The sequence below is a fragment of the Olea europaea genome, chromosome 21, assembly GCF_002742605.1.
Source record: "Olea europaea var. sylvestris chromosome 21, O_europaea_v1, whole genome shotgun sequence".
Taxonomy (NCBI): Eukaryota; Viridiplantae; Streptophyta; class Magnoliopsida; order Lamiales; family Oleaceae; genus Olea; species Olea europaea.
The window spans coordinates 17550879-17563652 of record NC_036257.1 but is presented as its reverse complement, the minus strand read 5'-3'; the positions used below and the strand labels follow the sequence as shown (position 1 = coordinate 17563652).

The 12774-nt window shown below is 32.2% G+C and overlaps 1 protein-coding gene and 1 long non-coding RNA gene across 2 annotated transcripts; both read left to right on the top strand.

Moving 5' to 3' along the window:
- Window positions 1–3393: 3393 nt before the first annotated feature.
- Window positions 3394–6382, top strand: LOC111370334. Its single transcript, XR_002698369.1, has 3 exons — window positions 3394–3816; window positions 5541–5600; window positions 5771–6382. It is a non-coding gene; the product is annotated as an uncharacterized LOC111370334 (long non-coding RNA).
- Window positions 6383–10719: 4337 nt separating this feature from the next.
- Window positions 10720–12109, top strand: LOC111370332 (protein SPOROCYTELESS). Its single transcript, XM_022992005.1, has 3 exons — window positions 10720–11397; window positions 11500–11700; window positions 11783–12109. The coding sequence occupies exons 1-3, from the start codon at window positions 10888–10890 to the stop codon at window positions 12008–12010; spliced, it is 939 nt and encodes a 312-aa protein (XP_022847773.1). The 5' UTR covers window positions 10720–10887; the 3' UTR covers window positions 12011–12109.
- The last annotated feature ends 665 nt before the right edge of the window (window positions 12110–12774 follow it).

Here is a 12774-nt window from a genome sequence, read left to right as displayed (position 1 = left end):
TTTTAAGAATTTAAAATGTGTAGGAGTATTCATTGTGATTTTTAAAGTTTTCCTAAAAGTTTAGATATATTTAATTGAGATTCCCATAGACTTATTATAAGTCTCTAAAAGTTACAAGGTATTTAAATGAAACTTTTTAGAAGTTTCTATAAGTTATGAGGTATTTAAATTGACAATGACTTTTGAAAAAATCTTTACCTTATTGGACTTCTAGAGACTTTTTAGTGAAAAATGTAATAACAAATTTCAAATAAAATATCTCATATAAACTGAGATTTGTGAAGATTTCAAAGCTCAAAAAAGAACTTATTTTTTATTTCAATTTTATGTTTTTCTCACGTCTCTTCAATTTATTTGCCGTGATCAATCTATAATTATTTTATATGTACATGATTACTTTTTAATTGAATTTATATACAGTTGTTTCAAAACGTAGAATTCCATGTAATTGATCTATTCTATTTTATTTTGGATTAAGAATAATTTGTGTTCTCAGAAATTATGTTAAGAGCATGAAAAAATTTTGGTTATGTTTTTTAGAAATTGATGTAATTTTTTTATTTAATTTGCGTCAAAATTGAATGATTGGATCGTGACTGGTGACTTTACCCAAGAAATATATATATATTTTTTTGTATCGTGGTTCTCAAAAATATTAATTAGGTAGTAAGAAATATTATTATTTTTCACGTATATAATGAATTCGCAAGATGAAAAGTCTCTAAAATTTTTTAATCAAAGTCTACAGAAGTTCATAGAAGACTTTTATTAGGTTTTAACAAATCCAAAGAATTCACTTAAAAGTCTATAAAATTCACAAAAGTCACCCACTTAAAAAAGTCTATAAAAATATTTAAAAGTTCTAATAAAATACACTCCCATAAATATAAATTTGGACGACCATTAATGAATTTAACCAATGTTCGGTAAAACTGGGAATCGAACCAAAATTCGGTCCCACTATACTAAATTAACCGGTTATTTAATAACCATTCAAATAACTAGAAAACCGGTCAATTAAACCGAAAATCGGGAACCGGTTACGATTATGGACCGGTTTCCCTAACTTTTTTAAGGAAAAAAAATTATATAATAAAAAGGTTACTTTAAAGATGGAAACCCATATACTCACTTTTTTACCTATGGAGCTTTTTTATAACCATTTCTTGAATTCCATAATTGATAAACTTCCAATGCGAGATTGACAAAATTTAGGCTATGTTTGATACAACTTCTTTTCCATGGAAAATGGAAAAGAATTTCCATCTTCCACTTTTTTCGGTGTTTGATAAGGCAAAAAGTTCTAGGGAATTGGTTTTCCACTTTTCCTCTATACGGTCATATTTTCTCCCTTTTCATTGAATTGGTTTTCCCACCTGTGTGGTGGTTTTTTGAATTCCAACTTTTTTTTTTTTTTTTTTTCAGTTTTTCGATTTTTTAATTTTGCCAATGGAAACAAATTCTAGGAATAATTGTAAAAGTCAAACGAACACCAAAACATAGATTTTTTTTTTTTTTGTGAACAAATTCTAGGAATAATTGTAGAATTGAATATCCCTTAAATTGACAATTTTCATAAAAATAAAGTCAAACGAATACTAAAAGACATTTTTACTTCAACATTTTTCAAGTGAAAAATTATATCAATCAAATACAATAATTAACAATTTCAGTAAACCAATTTCTAGACAATTCAATCCCCTAAGATTCGTTTTCTTTCCACTTAAATTATATCTTTACAATCAAATGGACCTCTAATAAAACACACTTTCAATATGAGATTGACGAACTTAATAAAGCGCATGACTGCACACTTAAGTTACTCATTTTCTATATATTACTAAATATTTTTTTAATCTTACAAATTATTTAGTAAAATTGAAATGAGTTTTTAAGTAATCTAAAAATAAAAACTATTAAAATTTATATTAAAAACATACATTTGACATATTTGTATTTATTTTGAATTGATAGTGTAAAAATTTAATTATATATTGTTGTGAAAATAAAATTTAAATGTTTATAAATATTTATTTATTTCCTCCGGTTTGACCCCGATTCAATTCCGATTGAACCTTTTGACCCGAGACCTTTTTTGTTTACCGGGTCGATGCTCGCTCCGAGTTTAAAACATTGGATTTAACCCATATACCTACTTATGTTTTCATGCTAATTGAAAATAAATTAAACTTACTTTAAAATTATTTATTATATCACTTTCAAAGATACAGTGTGAATTCCCGTTTGGCCCCCATTTTTTGAAGTAGAAATGAGCGGAATAGTGTTTTTTTTTTTTTAAATGAGTGATCGAAAAAGAAGTAAAAATTTTCGATATACATGTAATATTATTTTATGAGAAATTGTGTGGTTAAAAATAGGAGAAAGAGAAATAAAATTTAATGAAATTTAATGTAATGGGAGTCAAACGGGGGCTCTACTTTTAAGGAAAATAATTTAGAGGAAATTTCATCAAATGTCCTTTTTACCTAGTCATTTGCAAAAATGTCCATCATTGCAAATCATTGCAAAAATGTCCAATTTGGAAAAATTTAGACCAAAATACCCTTATTAACAATTTTTAATTCCACACTAAGACAAAAAAATGGACATTTTTGCAAAATTGTTATTGGCGAATAAAATTTTGACACATAACCTGCCATATTTATTTCAAAAGTATACATGTCAAATAACAATAAATGTTATATTTTTCGTTGACTCAGAAATGTCGAGAACGACATTTTCAAATGTAGAAAAATGTCATGTTCAAAATAAAATGTCATTCTAGACAAATTAGACGATGTTCAAATGTCGAGAATGACATATGTAATATCAAGAATGTCTCCATGACACGGAGACGTGATTTTTTCATTTTTTTTTAATGAAACGGTATTCAAATGTTGAGAATGTCTCCGTGACATGGAGGTAAATGTCGAGAATGTCTCCGTGACACGGAAACGTGATTTTTTCGATTTTTTTAATGAAACAGTGTTCAAATGTTGAGAATGATATATGTAATGTTGAGAATGTCTCCATGACACGAAGGGAAATGTCGAGAATGTCTCCCTGACACGGAGGTATATATATATATATATATATATATTTTTTTTTTTTTTTGTCGTCCGAATTTATTTTAATATAACTTCTCATGGAAGTCACTTCTCAAAATTCGTGATAAATTGATAAAAAAATCAAATGTCGAGAATACCATTTCAAAATGTAACTTTTCATTAAGGGTATAATAGACAAATTGACACTAAATTTATATGAGTGGACACTTTTCAACTCATACCCTTAAAATTGGACATTCTTGAAAATGCCTCAATAATTTATTAGCACAACAATACATGTTAATCCTACCATCGCAAAATTCTCTGGGAAAATTGAAAGAAAAAAAAATAAAATCAACAAATATCATAATTTGGGTTTCCCGGGGAAAATACGATCCAACGGGTCACTGCCTCTGGGAGTCTGGAGAGGCCTTCCGCCAGTAGCCACCTAATGAATTCTCTCTCTGCCGCACTACATCTCCACCCCCCTTACGGCCACTCCCCATCGGATACCTAAATCACCCTTCTTCTGAAGAACCCCTGGCGGCCCCACCATTCATTCAAACGTCATCGTACCAAGCGAAGATCATCTTGCCTAATCCCAACGAAGAAACTTAAACTGATGGAAAGTCGATGGGGTTGGGGAACTGTTGAGCTCGGTGAATTAAATGATCGAGAAAATCGCCATAGGCTATGGGTTTGGTTTTAAAAGATCCGGTGTTCAGTGAATCAATTTACGTTGCTATGTTACATCAAATTCTCTCAGGAGGTACATATTGTACGTGTGTGCTCATATGTTTGTTGAAAATTTAGGACGTTTTTTGTTGTAATTTCTATTTGTAAGCTATGAATTTTGTGACTAATTCCTCTTACGTTTGACGAGATCAAACATTATCACGATATAATGTGAGTTTGGATATTAATTTTTCTTTGTTTAGGAAGGTTATATATGATTACTTGTGTGGCGCACAGTGCATAAAATCTGAAAATGATGGAAACTATGTACAGAGCACTTTTCTTTTCCCTTGTTTTGAGTTTTATAATAATAATAATTAATTCATGTTTCTGGTTCAAATTACAAGTTACAACGTGTATCAGTAGGTGGCCGTCATATAATTGTGAAACTTGAACCTCGAACTTCTTCTACTCGAACAATGAGATATATGGTGCTTAATAAAAAAACTGAAGGTAAAAACATCATATAGACTGGCTTATGATGTACCATTATAATACAAGAAGTTCCCAAGTTTTTGTTGAAGTTGATTCTAGTGTTTTTCTGTACAGTGTAGGATAATATTATTACTCTTCTGACTTAGCTTTTCTGGATGAAAAGATCTGTAGACATTGTGCAGCTAATGTGTTAGTTACAGTTGTGTGTTTCTATTTGAACACATGATGAGGAAACGATGATATCAGCTATGGATATTGTGAAGTGAAATTTTAATTTCGTTTTATGATTACTGAAAGCTGGATGGGGCATTTCATTTAAGCATTATCAATTGTAGGATATCTATTATTCCTGTTTCTCATCCATGTACCAGAAGCAACATCTCTATTCTCATAGCCTTTATGCTTTGATTTCATAAGCACATCAGGCATCCTCAAGATACAGCAAGACGATAATTTGTGATGGAGTTCAAGTTTATGATTCTGAAATGCTAGTTGTAACCCAAAATCACTAGGATAATGCTAGTTTTTTTAGCAGAACACCAAGCTAGAGTAATATTACTTGACATACCTTATAAAACGTAAATGATGAAGCTACAACAACCACCATGTACTTATAACACATAGCCCTAAATTAAATCCTGTTGCAATAAGTTTCTAGATTGTATTATTCATTGTTTTGATGATCATACACGGATAACTGAGCAGATTAAAAAATTATTTTATATGATATTGTATACTTGGTTTAATGCTGCGGCTACTATACGGGTTGCCCAATTTTAAGTTGTTTATTTCTTGTATTAATTGCTAATACACTGCCTGTGTTTTATCCGTGATTAATAAAATATTTGATTACCTATAAAAAAAAATAAAAAATTGTTCATTGTTTATGTAACCAATCGAATGATGCTTTGTTTACCCGTTATCTTCTTAAAGTTTTCTTTGCTACATTTGTCCTGATATTTAAAACTGGGTGCAATTGCAAGCAAGAGCGTGTTTGATGGAAGAAGCCTAATGGAGAAGGTGCCTTACTGCGAGGAATCCCTTTCTGAGACGATGCCAAGGCATCCTTTGAAACACGATCACTTCTTAATGCAAACTTTTCTCCCATATTTTCTATAAAAAGAGAAAGTGTATTCTGATGTAAATGAAACGTCAATAGCTTGAAAAGTACTTATTGGAAAATTGTTTCATCCACTTCATTTGGAAATTAGCTCTATCTTTACATCCTGAAAATCAATTCGACCAGATTTCTTTTCTTGATTGTAATTCGATGAGTCTCTCCTCTCCCTTCTCTGTTCTAATTCCTTCACAATGTGTTTGCAGATGCTATTACGGGAATTATAGGTGTTCAAAAGTTCAGGATTGTAATTTGACTTTCATGAGGTATAGTTTTTGTTTTTGTGCTAATCACGTTAGTTTGAATTTATTCAGTTGAATTAGTATTCTAACTTTTGCCATCTGGCAGTTGATTATATGCTCTTTATTTTATGCTATGTTCGGCCAATTAGAATTGTACCATTGAAGGTGACTTGTGTGTGTCAACTCTTTTTTAGGTATGCTTCCCAAATGGTGCATTGCACCAGGAAAATGGAGGATGTGTGGATCATATACCTTGCTTGTAGAATGCCACACAAGAACAGCTGTAATACTGTAACTAATGATACATAAACTGTATTAGCTTTTGCTTATAATACAGATATACTTATCTTTTCACACCTCTACATCCAATCTCTTGAGGAACAATGACGATGATTATCATGCCTACCTGAAAACTTGAAAATCTGGGGAAAAATATTCGATTAGCGTATCATATGTCAGGCACATCGGAGACTTCGCCAAATGTGTGCATTTCCAACATGCATTCTAATGATTGCTCTTCGATATATTTTATGCATATCAAAATCAACTAAAGACCATTTGTTAGAGTTTAGGCATCTGTTGAAGTTGTGGAGGCTAAGTTCTATCCAGAGAATGCAGATCTTTGGCAGCGCAACTCTTTTCTTTTCTTAAATTGATTAATTATCTGCTTCTCGATAGTTTAACTATCCATTTTTAAGTAAATTCTCCAGTCCAAGAAGAATGCTTTACTTGACAACAAAAAAGAACTGCCATGAAGTTTTCAAGGCACTGGCTTGTTGACGATTTTTAGACAATCAACTGAAGCCAAACTACCCATCATAAGGAGAACTTTACTATCTTCGTCAAGATATTCTACCTCATAAAGATAGTCTCTGTAAGGTTGACACTTATCACTGGTCCACCACTGCCAAGTGTTGTTTTGTCCTTAGTAGTGTTAGGATTATGATGTCAGGATACTGCCAATTGCTAAGAGAAACACGTCCTGTTGAACTCTACTCTTCCTTATTTTGAGTTTAATGAATCATAAAGTATTACAAATTAACTAAAAACAAAATCATATACATGTAAAATGGAAGTTGCAGGGTTAATAATGGCATTGCCAAAATTAAGTTGATTGGCCGCCTTGCTTGCAAAGTCGTAGTCTGCATGGGTTACATTGAGATCAAACTTACAAAGTCGTAATCAAATTGCCGATTTATGAGGTCCTAAACTGTTGCATTTTATACCATGTATTGCATTTTTTTTTTTTTAATAATGAAGCTGAATCCTTATTTAATTTGTTGATAGGATAAGAAAACTATGGAAGATTGATGTGGATTTTATTAAAATGAGAGTAAATGTAGAATGAAGAGCTGCAGCAAATGGCACCTTGAGGACCACATGCAGCAGACATCTCCCAGACATATCTGTTTTATTTCTGGGTAAGACCTTTGTTAGTATTTACTCTCTCATGGTACAAACACGACAAAGAGGTGACAGTGACTTGCTTTATTATGCATGAATTGGGCCAATTGAATTTGTACCCTCCAAGAAATAGGTGTAACTGTATATCCATCTCTAATTATTTGATGTGTACATACGGACGGTTTGGATTTATCCTCAAAACCCAAATTCATTTAAGGCATGTAGTACGAGATAATCTGTGAAACTCAGATAGACTTTGCAGTGTTGTAGGAAACTGTAATGATCCTGCGTGAGAGAGAGTAAAGAGGAGGAAGTAATATTGCAGATATGAATCTGAACTGAGATTTGCTCTCTCTCTCTCTCTAAAAGTGATGAGGGGAGAGGGGATCTTTGGCAAGTTTGCCATAATTAGTTAAACCTTCACAGAAGTTGTATAAAGCCACAGCTAACAGTTACTATAAGCCATCACCATCCTTAGGGTAAACACCCACCACATTTCAGTATTAATTCTTTTTTTGATTGAAAAATTAATCAGCCAAATTGAAAAGGAACGACTTAGAAGTTAGAAGTGTAGCTAAACAATTGTTAATCATATTTGTATTATAGTCAGAAACTATTCATACCATAGTTTCCAAAGTTGATTTGTTCAGTGACCTGGTTGAAGCACAGGGTTAGTAGGTCACTATTTCATTATCGAAGTTTAGCTAAAATATACATGTTTAAATTAAATAGAAGGAGTAACTATTTGACAATTGTAATATTTGAGATGTCTTACAACTGAAAAATGAATTTTAAGTAATTCTTTATTATTTCAAGTTAAGTGAAAGATTAATATGAGGTTTACTTTTCCCATATTTATTAATATATTCATTGCCATGTCTTTCATTTCTTTTAGGGTTTGTTTTGATTCCTTAGAATGTTGTTTTTTTTATAATTTAAACATTTCTAAATTGCTTATGGAGTTGTATCGAATTACTTAAATAGGAAAGCATGGATAACAATAATTTTTTTAGAAAAGGTAAATTAAGAATGGAAATATTGTATATTTTTGAAGTAGGGATTTAAGTGGGGCAAGCCGTTCGTCAGCTTGACTCGTCCCATCTTGAAGGCGAGCCATGGGACAAGCTGAACCAGATATTTTTCGTGGCTCACATTGCTCGTTTAGGAACTAGGAAACAAAAACAATGAAATACTGTGGGCGGTTTGCGACTGGACTCGACTCTTAGGTCACTGATTCCATGTCAAACTTGTCCGATTTGAATGGGTTAGTATCGAACTACTCGCGAACCTGTATAATTAAAGTACTTGAATTCATGTCGTTATAGGGTTGGCGTTTCTCAAGCTCATCTGATTGGTTTAGTTCGTTTAATGTTTAAAAACAATGATTCATGCCTTCAAAATTACTTTTGTTTTTTATTTTTATTTTTTGAGCGTTGTATTACTCTACCAATGTCTCTTCATAGTAATTCTCAAGTTTAAATAAATAACGGAGATTACGGTGAGCATACAGTAATTCTAAATTTTGTCACACTCGAGTACGTGAATCATCGTATATATTTTGTTGGGGAGTCATTTACTAGTTATTCGCTCCATAAGATCTTGGTAGTGGTGAATGATTTAACTATATTGAATCTTTGTCTTTTTTATCATGTTTAATCCATTTGGAAAGAACCTAGAAAACACGCACAAGGACTCGTTGCATCTCCTTGTCATGAAATCTTTGCCAATAGAGTATAGGTTATAGACCTCATAATTCTTCTCTATCTCCAAATCAAACTCTTTTTAGCACAAAAAACCACCATACTCCACATGCACATTTCCAAGAAAGGATCAAATCAGTCCATATTTGACTCCTTTTTTATACTTATTTTCTACACGTTTCATCGACCCACAATTTATATGACCTTTTTAACCACACATCTCGTTGTCCGTTTTTTTTAATTAAAATTTGTTAAAATTTAATTTTTAGCTAAACCGTGAAGGGGCTTTATTTTAACAGAATAAAAACCAGGAAATGGGTATAAAAATTCATAATTAAAAAAAAAAGAGCTACCAATTCTTTACTTTTTAAAGTAGTAAATTGATAATGCAAATTTTAGTCCATCTTATACTTTTTAAATAATTTGTAGACTTGAGTGATCGAGTCACTAGTGCAAAAGCCAAACAGCATGACCTACCAAAACCACTTAGTGTAAGATCTCTCAAATTTCTTTCTTGTAGGGTGTGTACGGTGCACCAGCTCCCTCTAATCATGAAAATGTGTGAAGATCTAAATTAATCAGAGCCCGCCACGTCAACATATGGGGGCCACTTAAAATTGAGGCCAAACAGAGCTTGAAGTTAGAATAGAGTCGAAAAGATGAACAGAATGGTCCCCCGAGCTTGTGTGTGGGTCCACATGGTTAGGTTGGGTTGGCGTTGTAGATTATCTTTACTCGTAAGAGGAGAAAAGATTATAAGGCGGCTGGGGTAAAGCGACGTGGAGGGGTTGTTTGGTAGAGGATAGGATGTGTTTGGATGTTATTTTATTATTATTATTTTTATTATTTTGTGCAGACACAATGGATTCTGGTGGTTCTGAGAGGTAGATAATGGTCTGCTCTGCATGAAATTTTAGGGATTTGTGCATACACCAAATGATCCCCCTATCATTTTCACTTGTTCTACATTTTATTTACTTAGCATTTGTTCGGAGAGGTTAAAATTAGATTTTAGTAAATTTTAATAAAAAATGATGAAATATGTGATTGAAAAATTATAATATTTATAAAATATACTGTGATTTGTGCATACACCAAATGATCCCCCTATCATTTTCACTTGTTCTACATTTTATTTACTTAGCATTTGTTCGGAGAGGTTAAAATTAGATTTTAGTAAATTTTAATAAAAAATGATGAAATATGTGATTGAAAAATTATAATATTTATAAAATATACTGTTAAAATTAATTATTAACTGAATTTTTTTTTTCATGAAACAGGGGCTTAGAGTCAATTTTTTGGGAGAATAAATTTTATATTAATGATTTATTTGTAGAACATGTAACTAAAAAGTGAGAAATTTTTTTGAGTTTACAAGAAAATTTATTTTATTGAAAGAATTAGTGGTTGAAAATAAGTTCGAAAAAAATAAATATTTAGAGAATGAGGCTCAAACAGATACTAAATCCATGTTTTGCTCCCATTTTTTATTTTTTATTTAAAAAAAAATTTATTTCAATCATGCATTCATGCTACTCGCAAATTTTATTAGCTTTTTAATTTTTATCAAAATTTACAAAAAAATTAATTTTTGACCAAAGCTATCAATGACTTACAGTCAACTCTATTCCTTTTAAATTCTCTCTCGTATGATCAACCTTTTCTTTTTGGTTCTTTTAAAAATTAAAAATGTTTGCGTTGAGTCTAAAGGCCAGTTTGGCAAGCTTCAATTTCTATTTTTTACTTTTTGAGTAAGTTTTCTTAAATCAGCGTCCTATAAAAGAGTGTTCTTAAATCAATTTCCTATAAAAGCTCGACTATTCTAATTAGACAAAATATTTTCAAAAGATTATTCAATAATGTTCAAAGATAATTTTTAAACTTTAAAAGTAACTTTCCGACTTTTAAAAACGTGTGGGCCCTGAATGTTCATTAATCATTTTCCAACAAAGGTTCATACCAACCATAAAGTGTTACAAAATACAGAAGAACAACAACTCTGGTAAAAGTGAAAATAAAGGTGGCATTATCAACTTTGCTGTTATGGACACACAAAAAGCTTCAAGAATCAAAACACAAGCAGTATATATACGCATGTCCTATGCCCATTTTGCATTTCTCAGCTGTTCCTAGTTCTGGACTGGTTGGTTGCCTCTTTTCTCTCTCTAGATCTCTCTAAGCCCTTCTCTCACTGTGTACAATCAATGGCTACTACTGTATTCATGGCCTCTGATCACAGCACAAACACAAACACAAACCCACAAACAAGTATTCATTTGCCTGAAGATGATGATCACCAGCCAATACGACACAGTACTGGAAGAAGAAAGACGAAAGGTAATGAGGCCATGGGCAAGAAAAATAAGAAGCCTCTGAGAGGCATGGGGGTGGCTCAGCTTGAGAAGCTCAGGGCGCAAGAAGGGTTAAAAAACCACACTAACCAGACCCTAACCATGAATCCATCTTCTCTTTCTAATCTCGCTTTGATGAATCCTAATTCTGTTCCTATGCAGTTTGCAAAGTTGGGTGGGTTTGGGACTGTGAATGGGGGTGTTGGGCATATGGGCTCGAACCAGAATCAGGGTTTCTTTGGTTTTCAAGAACAGTTTCAAGTGGATCCGTTTGGAGTTGGGGGATCGAAGAACTCGAAAGAGCTCTCTTCAGCACCAAATGGCTTTAAACACTACTATGAACACTGTAATCTTTGTCACAAGGTACCCCTTCTTCTCAAAAACTTTCAAGCATAATCTTGAAATTTAACACGCCATGGCTCATTTTTTTTTTTCATTTTTTCCCCCTTTTTTTTGTCTTTGCAGAAGAAGAGATCTAATGGCGAAACTTCGGGGTGCAGTAGAGCAAAATCAAGCATGTATATGCAGATGTCTCCAACGGGTAACTGTGACTTTTTAGGATTAAATGTTGGAGATAATCAAAGTATGAACCAAGAAAATCAAGAAGTTGGAATACAAGCACCAATCATCCCTCATGCCTGTTATTCGGTTCGCAATTGCCAGTCGGTGAGCCTTATTGAACTTATTATTCTATCGCGATAGTAGAACACCAAAGATTTGACATATAAATTTTGTTTATGAACTGTAGGGTGTGGAGGTAGTGGCATTTCACAGGAAGGGAAATTCAAGTACAGGAAATGGAACTTTGTTGATGGAATATGAATTTTTTCCCGGAAGTAGAAGCACTAGTAACAATGAAGTTGGGATGATGAATTTGGGGGTTAATTCAGAAGCTTCTTCTTATGCAGATGGAGAAAGAGAAACTGGTTTTGATGCATCCACTTCTCTTGATCTGTCCCTTAAGCTTTCTTATTAGCAGTTTGTCTTTTCACATTTATGTGAAAGTTATGTTATCAAGAAATTAAACACTGCTTTTTGATTACCCTTTTGTTTCTCAATCTATTTTCACCTTCAAAATGGAACCATACATGTTCTGATTTCTGAATTTCAGTCTCTGATCTTTGTTATTCATGAGTTCATTAATTTTTCTTCTGAGAATGATGGATATGAATTGTGGGTTTGTGGTATTAATAAAAAAAAATTATTTATGAGAAAATTATTTGATATCCCTTTTGATGACAAGGCTTCTGCTTCTACTTGTTGCTATAGTTTGGCTTCCTCTAAAATATTTTCCCGTAGAAAAAGCAAAAAAAATTATCGAAACAGGTTCAAACACAACTTTTGATTTTTCTAAAGCCTTGCCAAACTGCCATTTAGTGGCTTTTAATCACTAAGGGTTGTGTAATTGCAAATCTTTGATAACTAGCTAGGTTAAAAATCAATAGTTCATTAGCTTAAGATTTTTCTTCTCAAAGCACAAGTATTTCATCAAAATCTTATAGAACACAGCATTGATTCATCACTACTATGAAATATAGCCAGCCATAAACTTTGTTTTCATAATTTTAAATCGAATTCTTCCTAGAAGAGCTAGAACAGTAGTTCATGCTCCGTGGAAGGTCTCAATTAAATGAATACTCGAGTACGGTATAGGAAAAATAATGTAAGCAAAGAAGATGGTTCATTTTTCTTGCGAAAAATGAAAATCACGTCAATGATTCTACAACACCGTGATATCAA

What these genes read in the sequence shown, in the direction of transcription:
- LOC111370332 (XM_022992005.1), top strand. Translation starts at nt 10,888, where the DNA reads ATGGCTACTACTGTATTCATGGCCTCTGATCACAGCACAAACACAAAC. An exon ending in ACTGTAATCTTTGTCACAAG is followed by an intron (nt 11,398 to 11,499) that starts GTACCCCTTCTT and finishes TTGTCTTTGCAG; the next exon opens with AAGAAGAGATCTAATGGCGA. An exon ending in CGGTTCGCAATTGCCAGTCG is followed by an intron (nt 11,701 to 11,782) that starts GTGAGCCTTATT and finishes TATGAACTGTAG; the next exon opens with GGTGTGGAGGTAGTGGCATT.